This window comes from Hibiscus syriacus, unplaced genomic scaffold, assembly GCF_006381635.1.
Source record: "Hibiscus syriacus cultivar Baekdansim isolate YM2019G1 unplaced genomic scaffold, ASM638163v2 tig00110223_pilon, whole genome shotgun sequence".
NCBI lineage: Eukaryota > Viridiplantae > Streptophyta > Magnoliopsida > Malvales > Malvaceae > Hibiscus > Hibiscus syriacus.
Window position 1 is genome coordinate 2,804,882 of NW_024062636.1, and position 22,189 is coordinate 2,827,070.

Here is a 22,189-nt window from a genome sequence, read left to right on the forward strand (position 1 = left end):
CTACTAAGGCAACTCCCGATGGTTCGGCAACGTTAATGTTCACACACATCAACCCATTCTGCTTTCGGTCTCTACTTGCCTTGGCAGAACTCAAGTTCATTGAGCCAAGTCTCGTAGCCTCAGTGACCTTGTCTTCACCCATGTCCTTGGGTAACTCGATCTTGGGCTTCTCCATCTTCTCGGACCACTCGTCTTTATCCAGGCAATCTTGCAACTCTTGTGGCCCTTACTTCGGTGACCCTTCTGCTCCTTTCTCCCGTAAGGCACTTGTTCGCTTTACTTGTGCCAATACCATACATGTCTTTTCTAGACAAGTGTTCACCATTTGAACGATCAGTGCTCAAATGTTCACCATTCGAAAAAACTTCACTCGAACAAGCATCACTCGAAGAGCCTTGCTCCTCATCATTGTTGGACTGACCCTCATCTCGGATACTTTTTTCATTACCCTCGGCTTTCAACTTTGGCTTGGACATCTTCTTGACTCCAAGTTCTATGATGGACTCGGCGGCTATCAAGGCTTTAGACAACTCCTTGATTCCCCTTCTCTCCATCGTCGCCTTTTCCTATGGCTTCAATCCATCTGTGAATGTGGAGAATGCATCTTCTTCAGTCAACTTTGGACTTGGAGCACGAGTTCCTCGAACTCTCTCGCATACTCCTTCAACGTCCCCTCATGTCTAAGATTCATCAACTTAGACCATGCCTCACTCTCGGCATGCACTAAGCTCGATTGCTTTTGAAATGTCTCGGACTCTTTTGGTTATTTGCCAACTCCAGCTTCCACAACAACGGCTACCTCCTCGGCATCCTTGGCAAGCTCCTTGGTAACATTGGGTTTGGGCAACCCGTTCTGCTTCTGGTTCTGACTAACCTTGACAGAAGTAAACACCATTGAACCAAGCTTGGCAGGCTCGCTACTCTCGACCTTGTCCTTTCCCTTGGACTGCTTAATTTGATTGAGGCCTTCCCGTACTGTATGTGAACCTTTGTATCGAAAACACTCCAGTTGCTCTTGTTTCTTTAGCCTCGGCTTTCTTGCTTGGCCCTTGGCTCTCGCACCGAGCTTTACTCCATTGGTGAAATCTCGCACCTTGTGTTTTCCTCCACACTGGAAACACTTCAATGGCTCTCGCTTCTTTACCCTCGGTTTCCCAGCTTCGCCACTTGCATTGGCACCAAGCTTTTCTGCATTTAAGCAACTCCTGGCCCTATGTGCTCCTTGACAAAGGAAACACTTCAGTGGATCTCGCTTGTTTACCCTCGGCTTTCCTGCACCACTAGCATTCGCACCGAGCCTTGCTCCTGGCTTGACTGTTTTGACTCCCACAATCGCACCATCTTTGGCTACTTCCCCTTCTGACTTGTCTTCTCCTGATAATGGAAGCAAGACGATTCTTCTCGGGACACTCTTATCATGTAAGGACATCAAACGCATTTAATAGGCTTGCTACTCACCTTCTTCTTTGACACGGACGGGCCTTGCCATGATTCCCGATGGCTTTCGACCATGATTAGTCGATGCCACTTCTTCTACTCGAAGAGTTTTCTCTGCCATCTATCCACTGTCCCTTGTCATGGTCTCCCTATTTCACCACTATCTTTGGGCATGGGTTTGGATGACTCATCTTGGTTGGCTTGACTCCTGCAAGCTCGCACTTGACTCGGCTACAGTTCCGGCTTCGAACAACTCTGGGTATCACCTTGTTCACTGGCAAGCATCACCCTGGTCTAAGTCCTTCGACGAATGTATTGTACGCACCATCATCATCTGTTGTTTTGCACATGGGTATCTCACTCTTGAGCCATCCACCTCTTCCCTCAAAGCCATCAACTCGACCCTGAGCGCATTACTCATCTATCAACGTTCAACGTAGAGACTGTTGTGCCACATCCTTGAACCCATCCATCATGAATTCTAACTGTTCAAGAGGGACTCCACAACTCCTTGGACGTCCTTGGCTTCTTCTGCGAAGCTTTCAAGGTTCTTGATCCTCACCTCCAACGATCTGGGGTAACTCCCACTTTGTTTCTAGCTCAATCCCAACACCACGGCTCTCCGCGCCATTCTCTGTGGGAACAACTTCTTTTTGTTGTACCATCTCGTTTCCTTCTATAGCCTGTCTGGAACACTCGTTCCACAACGGTTTTCATCAATCGTTAAAATGCTTCTTGTCACAAGACAAGCTCGGATCACTGTGAATCCACACAACCTACACTCCGACTTGCTTGACTCGCTTCCACCAACCACGTACAAAATAATCGTATCTGCCTCCAACGATTCGCTCCATCACTTCTAAGTGGGGCTACGTTCTTCGGCTATGCAACACGCTATGATACCTGTCACGGTGTTAGACTTTGCTAGTCGATTTGTGCGGTACTTATACGATTTCCAGGTCGAAATGGTGCCTAAATAAACCTTATCCACATCTTTGTGAGTCTCAGGCTCACTAAACGACGAACAAACCCTCAAGGGTTAAAAACAATGCGGAAACAACACTTAAGCTAATCCAAGCCACCTGGGTTGAAGCAGATCTCTGAAGCACGAGCACTGTGGGAACTTTCTAAGTCACCAAACTTGAATCACTTTAGCACTTTGTAAGAACTCGAAAAAGAACACTCTCGAGGCTATCTCGGCCCTCACGATCGGCAACACAAGCCACAAAGGAGAACAAGCCGACAAGGCTAGAAAACTAGCAAGCAAGAAAGCTAGAAAGAATAAACTCAGAGAGAGAAGAGAAATGCCTGAGTTTTATTACTCTAAAGAGAATGAATGACTTGAATGATTACAAATGAGGGGAGGAGCTCTCTATTTATAGTTGAGGCCCTCAAGATCCAACAATCTAGATCAAAGTATATCGACGGCTTAGAATGAATCCTACCTTAACAAGAACTCTATCTCTAAGGTATTTGAATTCAAATAAAACATTATTCATAATTAAATCCTTAATTATTAGATAATATTATTCTTTCTGGTATCTTCCAAGGAACGAGCCAGGTCTGATGGTTATGGGCAAGCCCAACCTGTATATTCTTATACAGGCGCACACATGTCTCGGTCCGAATTCATGAGCCTCAACAAAATTACCCCCATCGAACATGTAATACCCTCGTCGCTTCTCTGGACGCCTCAGACTTGATCCTTCACGAACTTGAGCTTTTACAGACTCATAAGCATTCTCCAAGAACCAGGCCAACTCGCCATGGCCAACAAGCCCAAAGTTTGTGTAATAGAACCCCTTCTGTGAACTTTTACGCCAATATCCATGGACCCAAAAGTTTAGTCCGTGACAATCTCCCCCACTTGATCTAGCGACGCCCTTGTCGCTAGGTGAGAACACTTGGTCTCGATCACCTTAGACGTTTTATCAAAACACTTTAGCTTCCTCGCCTTGGTTAACACCGTCATGTTTTATCACCATCTAGCACACCGTGGCATTCATCTCGAACGTATCCATCATACCCGTTTGCATTCACCCCAAACAAGGATACTTTTGATCCAGTGGCAAAGAATTGGATACTTTGACAATATACAACACGACAACTCAGATTTGTGGGCAACACTCGCTTATCCCTAAGAACTCTGAAAGACTCAGATGTCCCTTCCAACCTTTGATAACTCTGCAAAAAGGTGGTTAGGTCCTCAACCTATACTCATCAACGATGGTGAATCAAACTCAACACTTGGAATGTGTTTGAGATGTCCCTCGATTTCTCTTAGCACATTTACTCTATGTGTCAGCCCTTCTTACTCCACGAAGTCTGTCATTCCACACACCAACACTTCTATCTGGAAGTCTGGTGTTTCTACTCGCATCGACACTTCTTCCCTTGAAGCTCGGTGCGACTTTCACCCTCTTATATGGGTGGCAAGCTCTCGCTCATCATGTCTCTGGAAAGCTTGGACTCCATCAACCTTTCTCGGTTATCTCTTCGATAGTAGTCCCCAAAATAATATTCATCTCACTTGGAACCTCTTCGGAATTGACAGTCTTGCTCGCCCCCTTCGATGGTTTGGCTTTCAAACCAAGATTGTCGGCATCCTTCTTTGACATGAATAAATCAGATACCCTCATATCTACTAAGGTAACTCCCGATGGTTCGGCAACGTTGATGTTCAACATTAACCCATTCTACTTCGGCCTCTACTTGCCTTGGCAGAACTAAAGTTCATTGAGCCAAGTCTCGTAGCCTCGCTGACCTTGTCTTCACCCATGTCCTTGGTAACTCGATCCTAGGCTTCTCCATCTTCTCGGACCACTCGGCTTTATCCAGGCAAGCTTGCAACTCTTGTGGCCCCTTACTTCGGTGACCATTCGTCTACTCCTTTCTTGCCCTCGACGTAAGGCACTTGTTCGCTTTACTTGTGCCAACATCGTACATGTCTTTTCTAGACATATGTTCACCACTTGAACGATCAGTGCTCAAATGCTCACCATTCGAACAAACTTCACTCGAACAAGCATTACTTGAAGAGCCTTGCTCCTCATCATTATTGGACTGACCATCATCTCGGATACTTTTGCCATTACCCTCGGCTTTCAACTTTGGCTTGGACGTCTTATTGACTCCAAGTTCTATGATGGACTCGGCGGCTATCAAGGCTTTAGACAACTCCTTGATTCCCCTTCTCTCCATCGTCGCCTTTGCCTATGGCTTCAATCCATCTGTGAAGATGAAGAATACATCTTCTCCAGTCAACTCTGGGACTTGCAAAATGAGTTCCTTGAACTCTCTCGCATACGCCTTCAACGTCCCCTCATGTCTAAGATTCATCAACTTAGACCATGCCTCACTCTCGGTATGTACTGAGCTCTATTGCTCTTGAAATATCTCAGACTCTTTTGGTTTTTTGCCAACTCCAGCTTCCACAACAACGACTACCTCCTCGGCATCCTTGGCAAGCTCCTTGGCAACATTGGGTTTGGGCAACCCGTTCTGTTTCTGGTTCTGACTAACCTTGACAGAAATAAACACTATTGAACCAAGCTTGGCAGGCTCGCTACTCTCGGCCTTGTCATTTACCTTGGACTGCTTGATTCGATTTGGGCATTCCCGCACTATGTTGACCTTTGCACCGGAAACACTCTAATTGCTCTTGTTTCTTTAGCCTCGGCTTTCTTGCTTGGCCCTTGGCTCTCGTACCGAGCTTTACTCCATTGGTATAATCTCGCACCTTGTGTTCTCCTCTACACTGGAAACACTTCAATGGCTCTCGCTTTTTTACCCTCGGTTTACCAGCTTCGCCACTAGCATTGGCATCGAGCTTTTCTGCATTTGGGCAACTCCTGGCCCTATGTGCTCCTTGATATAGGAAACACTTCAGTGGATCTCGCTTGTTTACCTCGGCTTTCCTGCACCACTAGCATTCGCACCGAGCCTTGCTCCTGGCTTAACTGCTCTGACTCCCGCAATCGCACCATCTTTAGCTACTTCCCCTTCTGACTTGTCTTCTCCTCTGACAATGGAAGCAAGACGATTATTCTCGGGACATCTTATCATGTGAAGACCATCACATAAGTAGCATTTTAAGAGGCTTGCTACTCACCTTCTTCTTTGACAGAGACTTGGCCTTGCATGATTCCCCGATGGCTTTATCCGACCATGATCAGTCGATGCCACTTCTTGGCTACTCGATGAGTTTTCTCAACCATCTATCAACTGTCCTTGTCATGGTTTCCCTTATTTCACCACTATCTTCGGGCATGGGTCTGGATGACTCATCTTTGGTTGGCTTGGCTCCTGCAAGCTCGCACCTTTACTCGGCTACAGTTCCGGCTTCCGAACAACTCGGGTATCACCTTGCTCACTGGCAAGCATCACCCCTGGTCTAAGTCCTTCGACGAAGGTATTGTACGCACCACCATCATTCATTACTGTTTTGTACATGAGTATCTCACTCTTGAGCCCATCCATCTCTTCTCTCAAGGTCATCAACTCGACCCTGAGCGCGTTACTCTCTATAAACGTCAAACCATAGAGACTCTGTTGTGCCACATCCTTGAACCCATCCCTCATGGATTCTAACTGTTCAAGATGGGACTCCACAACTCCTTGGCTTCTTCTACGAAGCTCTCAAGGTTCTTGATCCTCATCTCCAACGATCCTGGGGTAACTCCCACACTTTGTTTCTCTAGCTCAATCCCAACACCACGGCTCTCCGTGCTTCTCTATGGGAATAACTTTTTTGTTGTACCATCTCATTTCCTTTCCACAACCTGTCTGGGCACTCGTTGAATACACAACGGTTTCCATCAACTCGCTAAAATGCTTCTTGTCACAAGACAAACTCGGATCACTGTTGAATCCACAATACCTACACTCCGACTTGCTTTGACTCGCTTCCACCAACCCACATAAAACAATCGTTTTCTGCCTCCAACGATTCGCTCTGTCACTTCTAGTAGCGGGGCTACGTTCTTCGGCTATGCAACACGCTCTGATACCACATGTCACGGGGCTAGACTTCTGCTAGTCGATTCGTGCGACACTTAGACGATTTCCAGGTCGAAATCAGAGAGGATACGAGACTTGGCTCAATTATTTCTTCCAAGGCAAGTGGAGGTCGAAAGCAGAACGGGTGATGTGTGCGAACATCAACGTTTCCGAACCATCGGGAGTGCCTTAGTAGACACGGGGGTAACTGATCCATGTCGAAGAATGATGCTGATAATATTGGTTTGAAAGCTGAACCATCAAAGGAGGCGATCAAGACTGTCAATTCCAAAGAGGTTCCAACGGAGCGGAACGTTGTTCTAGGGACTACCATCGAAGACACAACTAAGAAGGGGTTGATGGAGTCCAATCTTTCCAAGACATGATGGGCGAAGCTTGCCACCCATGTAAAGGGTGGAAGTCACCGGACTTCAAGGGAAGAATTGTCAATGCGAGTAGAAGCACCGAACTTCAACATAGAAGTGTTGGTGTGTGGAGTGCCAGACTTCGTGGAGCAAAAAGGGCTGACACATAGAGTAAATGTGCTAAGGGAGTTCGAGGGACATCTCAAACACGTTCCAAGTGTTGAGTTTGATTAACCATCACTGATAAGTATGGGCCGAGGATTTAACCATCTTGTTACGGAAGATTGGAGGGGACATCTGAGACTTTCAGAGTTCTTAGGGACAAGCGAGTGTTACCGACGAATCTGAGTTATCGTGTTGTATGTTGCCGAAGCATCCAAGTCTTTACCACTGGATCACGAGTATCCTTGTTTGGGTGAATGCAAATGAGTAGGATGGATTTTCTACGCTTGAGATATATGTCACGTTGTGATAGATCGTGATAAGACATGGCGGTGTCAACCAAGGTGAAGTAGCCAAGGTGTTTTGTTAAAGCGTCCAAGGTGATCAAGACCAAGTGTTCTCGCCTAGCGATGAGGGCGTCGCTAGATCGAGTGGGGGAGAATATCACGGACTAACTTTTGAGTCCATTACATTGGTGTAAATGAGGTTCTATATACGCAGACTTGGGCTTATTGGGAAGATGAGGTGGCCCGATCTTGGAAATGATTACGAGTCTGTGAAGGATCATTACCGAGGCTCCGAGAGAAGCAACGGGTGTTACATGTTCGATGGGGGCAATTTTGTCAAGGCTCATGGATTCGAACCGAGACGTGTGTGCACGAATTCATTAGGAGATAATACATAGTGTTGGCTTGTCCAGAACCATTAAACCTGGCCGTTCCTTGGAGGATTCTAGAAGGATGATATTTTAGAGATAATGTCCACTTGTATGACAACTTGGAATGCTACTTGTTTTGGGTAGGTGGGATTCGATCTAAGTCGTCGATGTACTTCAATCTAGACCGTTGAATCATGAGGGCCTGAACTATAAGTAGAGAGCTCCTCATTGTAATCACACACAAATTCTCCATTCTCTTGAGAGAGTAATAAAAGCTCTAAGGCATTTTCTCTTAAATCTCTTTGTGTTCTTTTGTTTCTAGCTTGCTAGCCTTGTCGGCTTGTTCTCTTTGTGCTAAAGCCTTTGTGTCTTGTGTTGCCGATCGTGAGGGATAAGTTAGCCTCGAGAGTATTATTTTCCAAGTTCTTTCAAGTGCCAACGGGTTCAAGTCTTGGTGACTTAGAAAGTCCCCACTGTGCTCATGCTTCGGAGTTCCGCTTCAACCCAAGTGGCTTGGATTAGCCACAATTGAGTTTTGCTTTCACATTAATGTCGAACCCTATCGAGTGTATTCATCGCTTGGTGAGCCAGAGCCTCACAAGGACATGGTTAAGGATGACTTAGGCATCATTTCGACCGAGGAATCGCCTAAGTGCCACAGGGATCGACTAGCAGAAGTCTAGCCCCATGACAAGTGGTATAAGAGCGTGTTACGTTACCGGATAATGTAGCCCCACTACTAGAAGTGACCGAGTGAATCGTTGGAGGCAGACAACGATCGCTGTGTACGTGGTTGGTGGAAGTGAGTCAAAGCAAGTCGGAGTGTAGGTGTTATGGATTCAACAATGATCGAGCTTGTCTTGTGACAAGAAGCATCTTAGCGAGTTGATGGAAGCCGTTGTGGATTCAACGAGAGTTTCAGACAGGTTGTGTAAAGGAAACGAGATGGCACACCAAAGAGAATTTGTTCCCATAGAAGATGGTGTGGAAAGCCATGATGTTGGGGTCGAGCTAGAGAAACGAAGCGTGGGAGTTATCTCAGTATCATTGGAGTCGAGGATCGAGAACCTTGAGAGCTTCGTGGAGGAAGCCAAGGAGGTCCAAGGAGTTGTAGAGTCCCGTCTTGAACAGCTAGAGTCCACGAGGGATGGGTTCAAGGATGTAGCACAACGGATTCTCCACGATTGGACGTTGATAGAGATGAGCAATGTGCTCAATGTTGAGGTACCTTGAGGGAAGAAGTGGAGAGGCTCAGGAGTGAGCTACTCATGTGCAAAGCAGAAATGAGTGATGGTGGTGCGTGCGAGACCTTCACCGAGGGACATAGACTAGGGGTGATACTTGCCATCGAGCAAGGTGATGTCCATAGTTGTTCGGAAGCTGGAGCTGTAGCTGAGTCAAGGTGAGTGCTTGCAAGAGCCAAGTCAACCAAAGATGAGTCATCCAGACCCATGCCCGAAGAGAGTGGCAAAAATGGGGGAGGCCGTGGCAAGGGACAATGGATAGATGGCAATGAATGCTCTTCGAGTAGCCAAGGAGTGGCATCGACTGATCGTGGTCAGACAAAGCCATCAGAGAATCATGGCAAGGCCAAGTCCGCGTCAAAGAAGAAAGTACGTGCAATTCACTTAAATTTTATTTCTGATGGTCCTCACTTGATAAGAGGATGTCCCGAAAAGAATCGTCTTGCTGCCATTGTCAAAGAAGAAGACGAGTCAGAAGGGGAAATAGCCAAAGATGGTGCGACTGCGGGAGTCAAAGCAGTCAAGCCAAGAGCGAGGCTCGGTGCGAATGTTAGTGGCGCAGGAAAGCCGAGGGTAAATAAGCGAGACCCACTGAAGTGCTTCCTATGTCGAGGAGCACATAGGGTAAAGAGTTACCCAAACAAAACAAAGCTCGGTGCCAATACAAGTGGCGAAGCAACTAAGAGGAAGGTAAAGAATCGAGAGCCATTTAAGTGTTTCTAATACGATCAACATAAGGTGCGAGATTGCACCAACGAAGTAAAGCTCGGTGCGAAAGCCAAAGGCCAAGATGGAGAGCTGAGGGTAAACAAGCGAGAGCAACTGGAGTGTTTCCGATGCAAAGGTCCACACATAGTGCGGGAATGCCCAAACAGAATCAAGAAGTCCAAGGGAGAGGACGAGGGCGAGAGTAGTGAGCCTGCCAGGCTTGGTTCAATGATCTTTACTACTGCTAAGGTTAGTCAAAACCAGAAGCAGAATGGGTTACCCAAACCCAATATTGCCAAGGAGCTTGCCAAGGATGCCGAGAAGGTAACCGTTGTTGTGGAAGCTGGCGTTGGCAAAGGACCAAGAGAGTTTGAGACGTTGCAAGAGCAGTCGTGCTCAGTGCATGCCGAGAGTGAGGCATGGTCTAAGTTGATAAATCATAGACATGATGGGACGTTGAAGGAGTATGCAAGAGAGTTCGAGGAACTCATGCTCAAAGTCCCCGAGTTGGCTGAAGAAGATGCATTCTTCACCTTCATATATGGATTGAAGCCATGGGCAAAGACGACGATAGAGAGAAGGGGAATCAAGGAGTTGTCTAAATCCTTGATAGCCGCTGAGTCCATCATAGAACTTGGAGCCAAGAAGACGTCCAAGCCAAAGTTGAAAGCCGTGGATAGTGGCCAAAGTATCCGATATGAGGTCAGTCCAACGAGAGCGAGGCTCTTCGAGTACTGCTTGTTCGAGTGGAGTTTGTTCGAATGATGAACGTTTGAGCACTGATCGTTCAAGTGGTGAACACAAGTTTAGAGAATACATGTTGGATATTGGCACAAGTAAAGCTGACAAGTGCATTAAGCCGAGGGCAAGTAAGGAGCAGACGAAGGGTCACCAAAGTAAGGGGCCAAAAGAGTCGTAAGCTTACCTGGATAAAGCCGAGTGGTCCGAGAATATGGACAAGTCTAGGATCGATCTACCCAAGGACATGGGTGAAGATAGGGTCAAAGAGGCTGCGAGACATGGCTCAATTATTTCAAGTTCTTCCAAGACAAGTGGAGGCCAAAAGCAGAATGGGTTTATGTGTGCGAACATCAACATTTTCGAACCATCGGGAGTTGCATTAGTAGACACGGGGGCAACTGATCCATTTATGTCGAAGAAGGATGCTAACAATCTTGGTTTGAAAGCTGAACCATCAAGGGGGTGATTAAGACTGTCAATTCCAAAGAGGTTCTAACGAGCAGAATGTTGTTCTAGGGACTATCATAGAAGACACAACTAAGAAGGGTTGATGGAGTCCAAGCTTTCTAAAGACATGATGGGCGAGAGCTTGCCACCCATGTAAAAGGGTGGAAGTCATACCGGACTTCAGGGAGGAAGTGCCGATGCGAGTAGAAGCACTGAACTTCAACATAGAAGTGTTGGTGTGTGGAGTGCCAGACTTCGTGGAGCAAGAAGGGCTGACACATAGAGTAAATGTGCTAAGGGAGTTCGAGGGACATCTCAAACACGTTCCAAGTGTTGATTTTGATTCACCATCGCTGATGAGTGTGGGTCGAGGACTTAACCATCTTGTTGCAGAAGATTGGAGGGAACATCTGAGACTTTCAGAGTTCTTAGGGACAAGCGAGTGTTACCAACGAATCTGAGTTGTCGTGTTGTATGTTGTCGAAACATCCAAGTCTTTGCCACTGGATCACGAGTATCCTTGTTTGGGTGAATGCAAACGGGTAGGATGGATTTCCTACGCTCGAGATGTATGCCACGGTGTGTTAGATCGTGATAAGACATGGCGGTGTCAACCAAGGCGAAGTAGCGAAGGTGTTTTGTTAAAGCGTCCAAGGTGATGAAGACCAGTTATCGCATAGCGACAAGGGCGTCGCTAGATCGAGTGGGGGAGAATGACACGGACTAAACTTTTGGGTCCATTGACATTGGCGCAAATGAGGTTCTATATACGCAGACTTGGGCTTGTTGGGCAAGATGAGTTGGCCCGGTTCTTGGAGAATGCTTACGAGTATGTGAAGGATCATTACCGAGGCGTCCGAGAGAAGCAACGAGGGTGTTACATGTTCGATGGGGGCAATTTTATCAAGGCTCATGGATTCGAACCGAGACGTGTGTGTACCAAATTCATTAGGAGAATAATACAGAGTGTTGGGCTTGCCCAGAACCATTAAACCTAGCCTGTTCCTTGGAGGATTCTAGAAGGATGATTTTAGAGATATGCCCACTTGCATGACAACTTGCAATGCCACTTGTTTTGGGTTGGTGGGATTAGATTTAAGCCGTCGATGTACTTTGATCTAGACCGTTGAATCATGAGGGCCTCAACTATAAATAGAGAGCTCATCCCCTCATTGTAATCAAACACAAATTCTCCATTCTCTTGAGAGAGTAATAAAAGCTCTTAGGCATTTGCTCTTAAATCTCTTTGTGTTCTTTTGTTTCTAGCTTGCTAGCCTTGTCGGCTTGTTCTCTTTTGTGCTAAAGCCTTTATGGCTTGTGTTGCCGATCGTGAGGATAGTTAGCCTCGAGAGTGTTCTTTTCCAAGTTCTTTCAAGTGCCAACGTGGTTCAAGTCTTGGTGACTTAGAAAGTCCCCACTGTGCTTATGCTTCGGAGTTCCGCTTCAACCCAAGTGGCTTGGATTAGCCACAATTGAGTTTTGCTTCCGCATTATTGCCGAACCCTATCGAGTGTGTTCATCGCTTGGTTATCCAGAGCCTCACAAGGACGTGGTTAAGGCTGACTTAGGCGTCATTTCGACCGAGGAATCGCCTAAGTGCCGCAGGGATCGACTAGCAGAAGTCTAGCCCCATGACAAGTGGTATAAGAGCGTGTTACGTTACCGGATAACGTAGCTCCGCTACTAGAAGTGACCGAGTGAATCGTTGGAGGCAGACAACGATAGTTGTGTACGTGGTTGGTGGAAGTGAGTCAAAGCAAGTCGGAGTGTAGGTGTTGTGGATTCAACAATGATCTGAGCTTGTCTTGTGACAAGAAGCATCTTAGCGAGTTGATGGAAGCCGTTGTGGATTCAACGAGAGTTTCAGACAGTTGTGGAAAGGAAACGAGATGGCACAACAAGAGAAGTTGTCCCATAGAAGATGGCGTGAGAGCCATGATGTTGGGGTCGAGCTAGAGAAACGAAGCATGGAGTTATCCCAGGATCGTTGGAGTTGAGGATCGAGAACCTTGAAGCTTCGCGGAGGAAGCCAATGAGGTCCAAGGAGTTGTAGAGTCCCGTCTTGAACAGCTAGAGTCCACGAGGGATGGGTTCAATGATGTAGCACAACGGATTCTCCACGATTAGACGTTGATAGAGATGAGCAATGTGCTCAAGGTTGAGGTGATAGCCTTGAGGGAAGAAGTGGAGAGGCTCAGGAGTGAACTACTCATGTGCAAAGCAGCAATGAGTGATGGTGGTGCGTGCAAGACCTCACCGAAGGACATAAACCAGGGGCGATGTTTGCCATCGAGCAAGGTGATGCTCAGAGTTGTTCGGAAGCCGGAGCTGTAGCCGAGTCAAGGTGTGTACTTGCAGGAGCAAGCCAACCAAAGATGAGTCGTCCAGACCCATGCCCGAGGAGAGTGGCGAAAATGGGGGAGGCCATGGCAAGGACAATGGATAGATGGCAACGAATGCTCTTCGAGTAGCCAAGGAGTGGCATCGACTGATTGTGGTCAGACAAAGCCATCAGGGAATCATGGCAAGGCCAAGTCTGCGTCAAGAAGAAGGTACAAAGCAATCCACTTAAATGTTATTTCTGTGATGGTTCTCACTTGATAAGAGGATGTCCCGAGAAGAACGTAAACTTAATTATCGATTCTTCTCAAATTGGATTACAATTGAAAATTTATAGCCCAACAAACCCAAAACAGACTAATAAACCAAGCTAGGTAATAGTTAGATCTAACAACCAAGCCTAACCGACTAGTATACCCAAAAGATTAATCTAACAAGCTAAGAACAATTTAGCAATATCAACAACCTTTTAACTATTTATTCGGTGAAGTCAAGTCAATAGATTAAAAAGTAATTTTATATATACTTGAATCGAGCCAAATGAATGTAAAATTTAACTTAGAGAATCGATAATCATGTCAGATTTCGAGTGAAATCTTTTAAACCCGAATCGTATTAAAAACGAACAATTTAACTTTTGAATTAATTCGAATAGACTAAATCCTAAATGATCCGATTCGACCGATGACCGTCTTTATATGTGATTTATAATGTGTGGACCGACCGTACTGGGTAGAATACTTATTATTTAACTTCCTGCGTCTTAGCGGAGGTATGGCACACATTTTTCTAGAACATGTTGCCATGTCGTCTGTCATTGGACCACGTCATTAAACATGCAGGGCTTATACGTTTACATTGCAATCGATTTAACAATTACACCGGGGTCGTTCTGCGGTGCGGCGCCTAAAAAACGGCTAATATAGGCGTGACCGGTTAAACAAGTGACCGGTTAAAATTTAGACCGGTTATGTTATTTATTTAACCGGAAATATTATAAGTACAATAACATACTAGGTAGCGCTTATATAATGTAATAGGTAGCGCTTATATTTACCTATTTTATAAGTAACCAGTATATTTATACCGATAGCATGCAAATTTACCTATTACATTATATTATATTGAAAGTGTCCATACTTTTTATAAAAGGATCGATACTTTAACAGTGTTTCATGTTTTCCACCTACAATATTGATTTAATATTTCATTTGCACAAAAATTATTTGATTGTTTTGATATTTTAAAATTATTTAGAATTTTAATTTAATAATAATATACCGTAACGTAAAAATAAATCATTAGCGCCTATAATTACTAATTAATATCTTAAAACTCACTCAAAAGATAACCTTAATTAATGTTTTCCACAGTGAAAAAAGTATGGACACTTTTATAAAAAGGATAGACACTTTACAATATAACCATTACCTATTACATTATATAAACGATACCTATACATTATAAGGGCTACCTATTACATCTATGTTTACCTATTATATTGAAAGTGTCCATACTTTTTATAAAAAGGATCGATACTTTTTTTAAAACTTATGTAATTTATGTTTCAATTTTTTTAACAGTGTTTCATGTTTTCCACCTACAATATTGATTTAATAATTTCATTTGCACCAAAAATTATTTGATTGTTTTGATATTTTATAAAATATTATTTAGAATTTTTAATTTTAATAATATCCGTAACGTAAAAATAAATCATTAGACGCCTATAATTACTAAATTAATATCTTAAAACTCACTCAAAAGATAACCTTAAATTAATGTTTTCCACAGTGAAAAAAGTATGGACACTTTTATAAAAAGGATAGACACTTTACAATATAACCATTACCTATTACATTATATAAACGATACCTATTAATTATATAAGGGCTACCTATTACATCATATGTTTACCTATTATATTGAAAGTGTCCATACTTTTTTAAAAAGGATCGATACTTTTTTAAAACTTATGTAATTTATGTTTCAATTTTTTTAACAGTGTACTGCGAATTTAAAATGATAATATACTTGTAGTTATTGTACATACCTAAATATGTACTGCGAATTTAATGTTGTACCCACCCTTTAACTACAGAAACATTTCAAAATGAACCTTCGTTTACATATCCATCAAACTCCTGGAGCACTGAACTTGCACAACAAAATTTTTGCCATGGATAATACTGATGTAGACAATGTTAAGCCAACCGAGGAATGCCATGAAGTACATAATGTTGATGAATCTGACAGATTGGTTGGTCAGCTCTTCTGTTCACGTGATCAAGCTTGGCACTTTTACAAGGGATTCGCACGGGAACATGGGTTTAGTGCACGTAAGGAACAACACGGCTTGACATGCCGTAGGAGAAATATATGTTCTGAAGGTGAGATTCCGACAAGCTGCCAATGTAATAATACTGTGTATGGTCATATTTCCTCAAAATCCTAACCAGGTTATCCGTTATAAATACGGTGTCGTCGTCGCCCATCACGAACCACCTCACGTTATCCATCTTCAACCTCAATGTCTCCGTCACGATCCGCGATATACGAATCGCGGACCGGTGACCTTGCCGGTTCGTGTAAGCGAAGTTGGAAGTGTCGCTCGAGACACGAACCGGTGGAAGCGTTCGCTTGTCTTCGGGACTATATTTCACCCGATCGTCGAGCCAAACCACGCCCCGCATTTTGTTCGGCTTGAACCAAATCTTGATGTACTCTTTCCTCTGCTGCCATAGCTTGGAAGAAGCTGCAATTCCAAAAACAATGTCGTGGATTTCCGTCGGCCTCGGCTGGTTCGGAGCACCTTGTATTTGTACTGCCGACACCGGTTTTTCTCGAACGTTCCGATGGCGATGAATGGGTGACTTCGAATCAGCCGTTTGGTTGAGAAACGATGGTGTTAACGAACGCCGTTGAAGAGATGAAGTGAAGGGGAAATCGCCGGAGGCAAGGTGAACCGAGGCTGTTAAGAGCTTGAGAGTGTAGATAACATAAGTAATTGAAACGAAGAGGATTAACCAGACCATGAGCTTGGGAATGGGTCGGCTCGAGTGTCCAAAAACAAGAGGGTTTCCCGATGGGCTTCTCATCTGAACCTGATTCCATACTATCTCTGGATCTTTCTTTGCGTCTTTCATTTTTAAGATTTTGATAAAAAAAAATGAAGATTTTTTTCTTCTGAATGTAACATTCGATTCTCTTGGAGAATCTAAGAATGGGGAAAAGGCGGAAACAAAGTGCCCAGAAAAGCAAATCAGATGAAAATGAGAGAAAAGTAAAGATGATAGAGGTTGCACTGTGCCAGTTTGCAACCACCGCCAGGAGGGAACCACCAAAGTCCCTGGCCAACAAATACCAAGTAATTGAATAATGTTTTAATTTTGTGTTTTATTTTTTAGCGTGTAATACACTCAGATTTCTAGAATGGTGTGAGTGAGTTTGATTCTGGTAATAGATTTTAGAGGTGACAGATGACCCCACCTCTTTTATTCAAGGAGGGAAATATGTGTATAGACCGACGGAAAAATCTACAATATCATTAAAGAGACGCATCAAATTACATTTCAAGTAAATTTATTTTTATTATGTAAATATAAAAAAATATAAGAATTTATTTAAAATTAATTATAACTTTAATAGAAACATAATTAAATTATAATTTTTAAGGTAAATTACATGTTTAATACCTAAATTACCACTTTATTTCTATTTAGTATCTCGACTTTCATTTTTTTCAAAATTATACATAACATTTTTATTTCATTTTAGTAACCGCCATTAAAAAGTTAACGGCGCAATTGATGTGGTACTTTTTATTTAGGTAAATTACACGATTCAACACTCAATTATCTTTTCACCTCTATTTTGGTAACTAAAATTTAAAAAAATTCAATTTTATCATTGAACTTTCAAATTACTTGTATTTTGATCTCTGTTGATGACATCGATTATTTTATTACTATTTCTAGTATGACACGGCAAATTTATTATTATTAATGTCAAATAAAATTTAAAATCAAAATCCTTAATCTTAATCTTAAATCTCCAAACTCCAACACCGATCTAAACTCATCCTTACTTCATCTTCATGAAACAAAGAATACCAAAAAAACCCATACTAGCCCTTGTTTTTTCTTTCATTCCCTTCTCTCCCCTTGCATGAGGTAGTGCTACGATTGAGTGAAACTACACAAAAAATAAAAAATAACCTTGCAATCCATACATATCTTCAAGTTATTTTTCTTCTTTTTTTCTTCTTTTTATTTTGATTTTATGATTAGGCCTGTGAAAGTAAAAAAGGGGTAATGTTGCTTTTGTTTTGATTTGTGATCTAATGAAATATGTTATCTTTATTTTGCCTAGAAAATGAGAGAAAGTGCAAGAAAATAAGTATAAACAGAAACCTAGATTTTTTGTTTTATTTTTGTTTCATTTTTGTTTCATTTTTGTTTCATACTCTTTATCTCTTCTTTATTTTAGTTTTACTTTTTCTGGAAATGAGGAAGCATGGATAGCAACTTCCTTCTCATCCACTTCATGTGCTTTCCCTTTTATTGTTTTGGTTTTTGTTTTTAATATAAAAAAATATGAGCTTTTTGTTGTTTCAATTATGGCCATTGAGCAATGTTTACATTTTTATTAATTTGTCTCTGTGAAGGTGACAATGGTTGTTGTATTCTTGACACTTAAATTTATTTCTCTGTGTTCATTTGTTTCGGGTTCACAAACGGTTTTTCAAGGGATTCTTATGTGGTGACTGTAGAGTGATGTTGGTGGGGTTGGGGTTTGGATTAATGATTGGATTTAGGGATTAAGGGTTGGATTAAAATTATAAATTTTAATTTTTTATTTTAAATATTATTTGATATTAAATATTAATTAATTTATCATGTCAAATAATAATAATAATAATAATATAGTCCGAGAGGATTAAAATTGAAGCAATTCAAAAACTCAATGTTTAAATTCAAAATTTTTAAACTTTAATGATCAAAATAGAAGGGATAAAAATAGTTGAGTGATGAACTTTGTAGTTTACCCAAATTAAAAAATACTACGGTAAGATGTGTCATTAACTTTTTAACGGCGGGGTATTAAGATGAAACAAAAAATAAATATTATGTATGTTTTTTAAAAAATTAAAAGTTGATGTACTAAAATAGAATAAAATAATAGTTTAGGTATTAATGTAGTTTACCCATTTTTATTAAAAATAACAGTTGATTTTTCGACGAACTAAAGCACTGGATGTTGTAGCAGTTGATTTTTCAGCTAGTGAAGGTGGTCATTAGCGGTAACTATTACTAATGGTCGATTCTAACTTATATTACTTAAAAATATTAATTCTAAATAAATTAAATTACTTAAATTAATTATTATTTTTAATAAAAATATAATTTAATTATATTTTTTTAAATTATAATTAAATTTTAATAAATGATTAATTTTAAATAAATCTTTTCACTTTCAAATATTTATATAATAAAAATAAATTACTTATAACGTGTTTTAATATATCATTTTAATAATACATTACGATATGCGAGATGCTATAGATTTATCCATAGACCGACACAATTAAGGTGTAAAAAGACATATTTCGAGGAAAATGTTGTCGTTAAAACGTGGGAAAATTTTTTAGTCTTTTCATTCTTCGGAAACTGCCTGTCTGTCTTTCGCGTGGAAGATAGAAAAGACTTGATTGATTTTACGTTGACAGTGAAATGTGTTCTACACATTTAATGTAAATTCGTTTTTACAAAAACGAAAGCTTAAAAATTTCATGGTCGGGGCCATTGTATGCTTTGAGAGTTTGAGTAGGGCACACTTCAACGGGTGTGGCCGCATCTTAGTGTCGGCTCCCACCTTGAATCGTGAATGACGGAATCCATCAGAAGTGGGGTTTAAAACTTTTTCCCACCTTTAAGTTGTAAATTGACATTTTGCTGTTAGAGTCTGTACGTTTGACAGGGAAGGTTGTTGGATGTTGGATTACAAGGCAATCAGAGAGCTTCCACGTTGATTATGGATTAGTGCTTGCTTTAAAGGCCTTCTCCCGCTTAAGTTTCTCCAAATTTTCCCTTTTTTATATACTATAAACATCAAATTCATTGATTAGTTTTAGTAATTTAAAAAAATATATTAATTTTTCAAAAATTAAATTCAAATATTTACGTTTCTTATATGTTTGTGTTGTCAATATCTAAAATAATTATAAATAAATAATCATTCGAACTATTTAGAAAGTAATAATAAACGTTCGAGGTTGGCCATGCTACCACTATCTATATTTTTCAAGACACGTCAGTTCTGTTTCAATTTCCTGTCGTGTGTATTTAGGTCATTATTTGTAAAGCATGCATCGTTGGTCACTGTTAAGCTTTGTCCATGAACCAACGCACGTTGTATGAATAATCTAGCTCTCAAAAGCTTAGAACTCACTTTGATGGTCAAGCTTCTTGGTCATCGAATTGGATACAACCCCCTTCACAATCGAATTTTATCTTTATGGAAGCCTATTCATCTTATCAAACTGATAGATATAGAGAATGATTATTTTTTGGTGCAGTTTGTGGCCCTAAACGACATTTTTCATGCCCTAGCCGATGGTCCCTTTTGATATACTGACTTTAGAACTATCAATTTACAGAAACTTTTCTTATTTTCAAAGTAACCGTGTACATTGTTTTTATAGCTGCTCATAGAGCTTTTCAAGAACAGTGGCTTAGCTAGCTAACAGTCTTAACTAACTGATAACAACTCTAACCACCTAACCAATTCTTAACAGCTTAACTGTTTCATTATTCCCTCTGCTTCTTCTCCCTTCTTCAACAAGGAAATACACACATCTTGTTTCTGAAGACTTCGAACGCCGCTTTAGTCAGCGGTTTAGTGAGACCATCAGCTACCTGGCAGTTGGCTGGCACATAGCAGACACGCAACGCTTTGGCAGCTACCTTCTCCCTAATGAAATGGACATCCATGTCCACATGCTTCGAATGTGCATGATAGACCAGATTCATGCTCATAGCTATGGCACTTGTATTATCACACCAGATAATCGGTTCTTCACGTGGCTTGGTCCCAAGACTGCCAAGTAACGCATTAATCCAAGTTATTTCTGCTGCTGTGTCTGCTACGCTGCGATACTCAGCTTCCATAGTCGATCTAGACACCGTCTTTTGCTTCCTCGAGCTCTAAACCACAGGACACTGTCCGAGGGACACCGTGTGACCAGAAACGGACCTGCGATCACTTGCATCACCACCCCAGTCTGCATCAGCAAATGCTATTACCTTCAGCCCCGCTTCACTAGCCAGAAAGGTAAGACCATAGTCCAAGGTACCGGCTAAGTACCGAAGTATACGCCTGACTGCTGCCATGTGTGCCTCACAGGGAGCATGCATATATTGAGCAGCTTTGTTTACGCTAAACTCTATATCAGGTCGAGTATGGCACACGTACAGAAGTGCACCCACCAAGCTTCTGTACTCACGAGCATCACTGAGTGGCGATCCTGCATCATGAACTAGTTTTGTCGACCCAACCATAGGGGTTGCAGTAGGGGTAGCATGCAACATATCCACCCTCTCTAGTAACTCAAGAACATATTTCTTTTGTGACAACACTAGTTTGCCAGTGGTTCTCTTAACTTCTATACCTAGAAAGAAGCTCAGCTCTCCTAGGTCTTTGAGAGAAAAATCCTCCTGCAAGAGTCGAATCACTCCCTCAATATCATATGCGCTCTCACCAGTAATAATTATATCATCCACGTAAACTAAAACAAGTGTATAACAACCACTTCCACACTTCACAAAGAGCGAAACATCAGCCAAGGATTCAACAAACCCCATCCGCTCAAGGCTAGCCTTAAGCTTGTCATGCCAATTTCTAGGCCTGGCGAAGACCATACAAAGCCTTGTGTAGTTTACACACAAGTGGTGATCCATCTGCAGCCACTTCTTCAAATCCTGGGGGCTGTTGCATGAAAACTTCCTCAGCCAACTCTCCATTTAAAAACGCGTTATTCACATCAACTTGACGTAGCAGCCAATTCCTACTGACAGCCAACGAAAGCACTACATTCAGCGTTGCAAACTTCACGACTGGACTAAATGTGTCCTTAAAGTCATAGCCAGGGACTTGCGAGTATCCTTTGGCAACTAAGCGCGCTTTATACCGTTGAATAGACCCATCCGGATTCTTCTTTATCTTGAAAAGCCATTTGAAACCAACAACATCACGTCCTTTGGGTACAGGTACTAAGGACCAAGTCTTATTTCCTTGTAGGGCATCGAGTTCTGCCTGAATTGCTGCTCTCCAACTTGAAGACTGTAACGCAGCTCGAATACTGGTAGGGGTTGAGTCATCGAAGAAGCTAGTGTAGTTTTTGGCTTAAATAACACTTACTACGTGTAAGCATTGAATGTTTATTCCCGAGTACACCTTCAGCAGGCTGTTCTTGAGTAGATGCAGATGTACTGGCAGCAGCCCGACTGGAACTATTCTGCGCCTGACTGGTCATATGGGTGACAGAATTTTCATTGTCACTAACCAAAGCAGGACTTGCCACTCTTGACGCAGCAGAATGCTCATCATCCGGACTTACAACTCTCGATGTAACAGGATGCTCATCATCCGGACTTGCAACTTTCGATGCTCCAACATGTTCATCAACTGCGCATGTTCCAGTTGAGAGAACCCTCTCGCTGTTTATTTCATCACATCCCACATCCATTAAGGTAGCATCGCCATGTGCACCGAATTTTCCTAAATCGGTAATCACTTCTAGAGGCAGTAGTTGTGGACTGATTTTGTGAGCTGAGGAACTTATATGAGTAAGGCCTACAAAAGGAAAATTTAGCTCATTAAAAATCACATGTCGAGACACATATATACGACCATTGGGTGCAAGGCATTGGAAACCCTTGTGGTGAGGACTATAGCCAAGAAAGACACACGATTGCGATTGAAAGTCAAGCTTATATATTTCAAGAAAGGTCTCAAGTGTGGAAAGCACTGACAACCAAACACTTTCAGCCCCTCATATTCAGGTCTCTTGCCAAAAAATTTCTCAAATG

General features: G+C 42.2%; 1 protein-coding gene across 1 annotated transcript; it reads right to left on the reverse strand.

Annotated features, from left to right (window-relative positions):
* Nucleotides 1–13,065: 13,065 nt before the first annotated feature.
* LOC120114459 lies at nt 13,066–16,246 on the reverse strand. The gene is made up of 2 exons (XM_039135368.1): nt 15,557–16,246; nt 13,066–13,296 (listed from the first exon to the last, which is right to left on the reverse strand). The coding sequence occupies exons 1-2, from the start codon at nt 16,244–16,246 to the stop codon at nt 13,066–13,068; spliced, it is 921 nt and encodes a 306-aa protein (XP_038991299.1).
* Nucleotides 16,247–22,189: the final 5,943 nt, after the last annotated feature.

Bases quoted from the DNA above. Each gene is read 5' to 3' on its own strand.
- LOC120114459 (XM_039135368.1), bottom strand. From the start codon at position 16,246: ATGAAAGACGCAAAGAAAGATCCAGAGATAGTATGGAATCAGGTTCAG. The intron at 13,297-15,556 runs GTTAGGATTTTG...TTCTTGACGCAG, and splicing joins TATTTATAACGGATAACCTG to ACTTGGCCTTGCCATGATTC.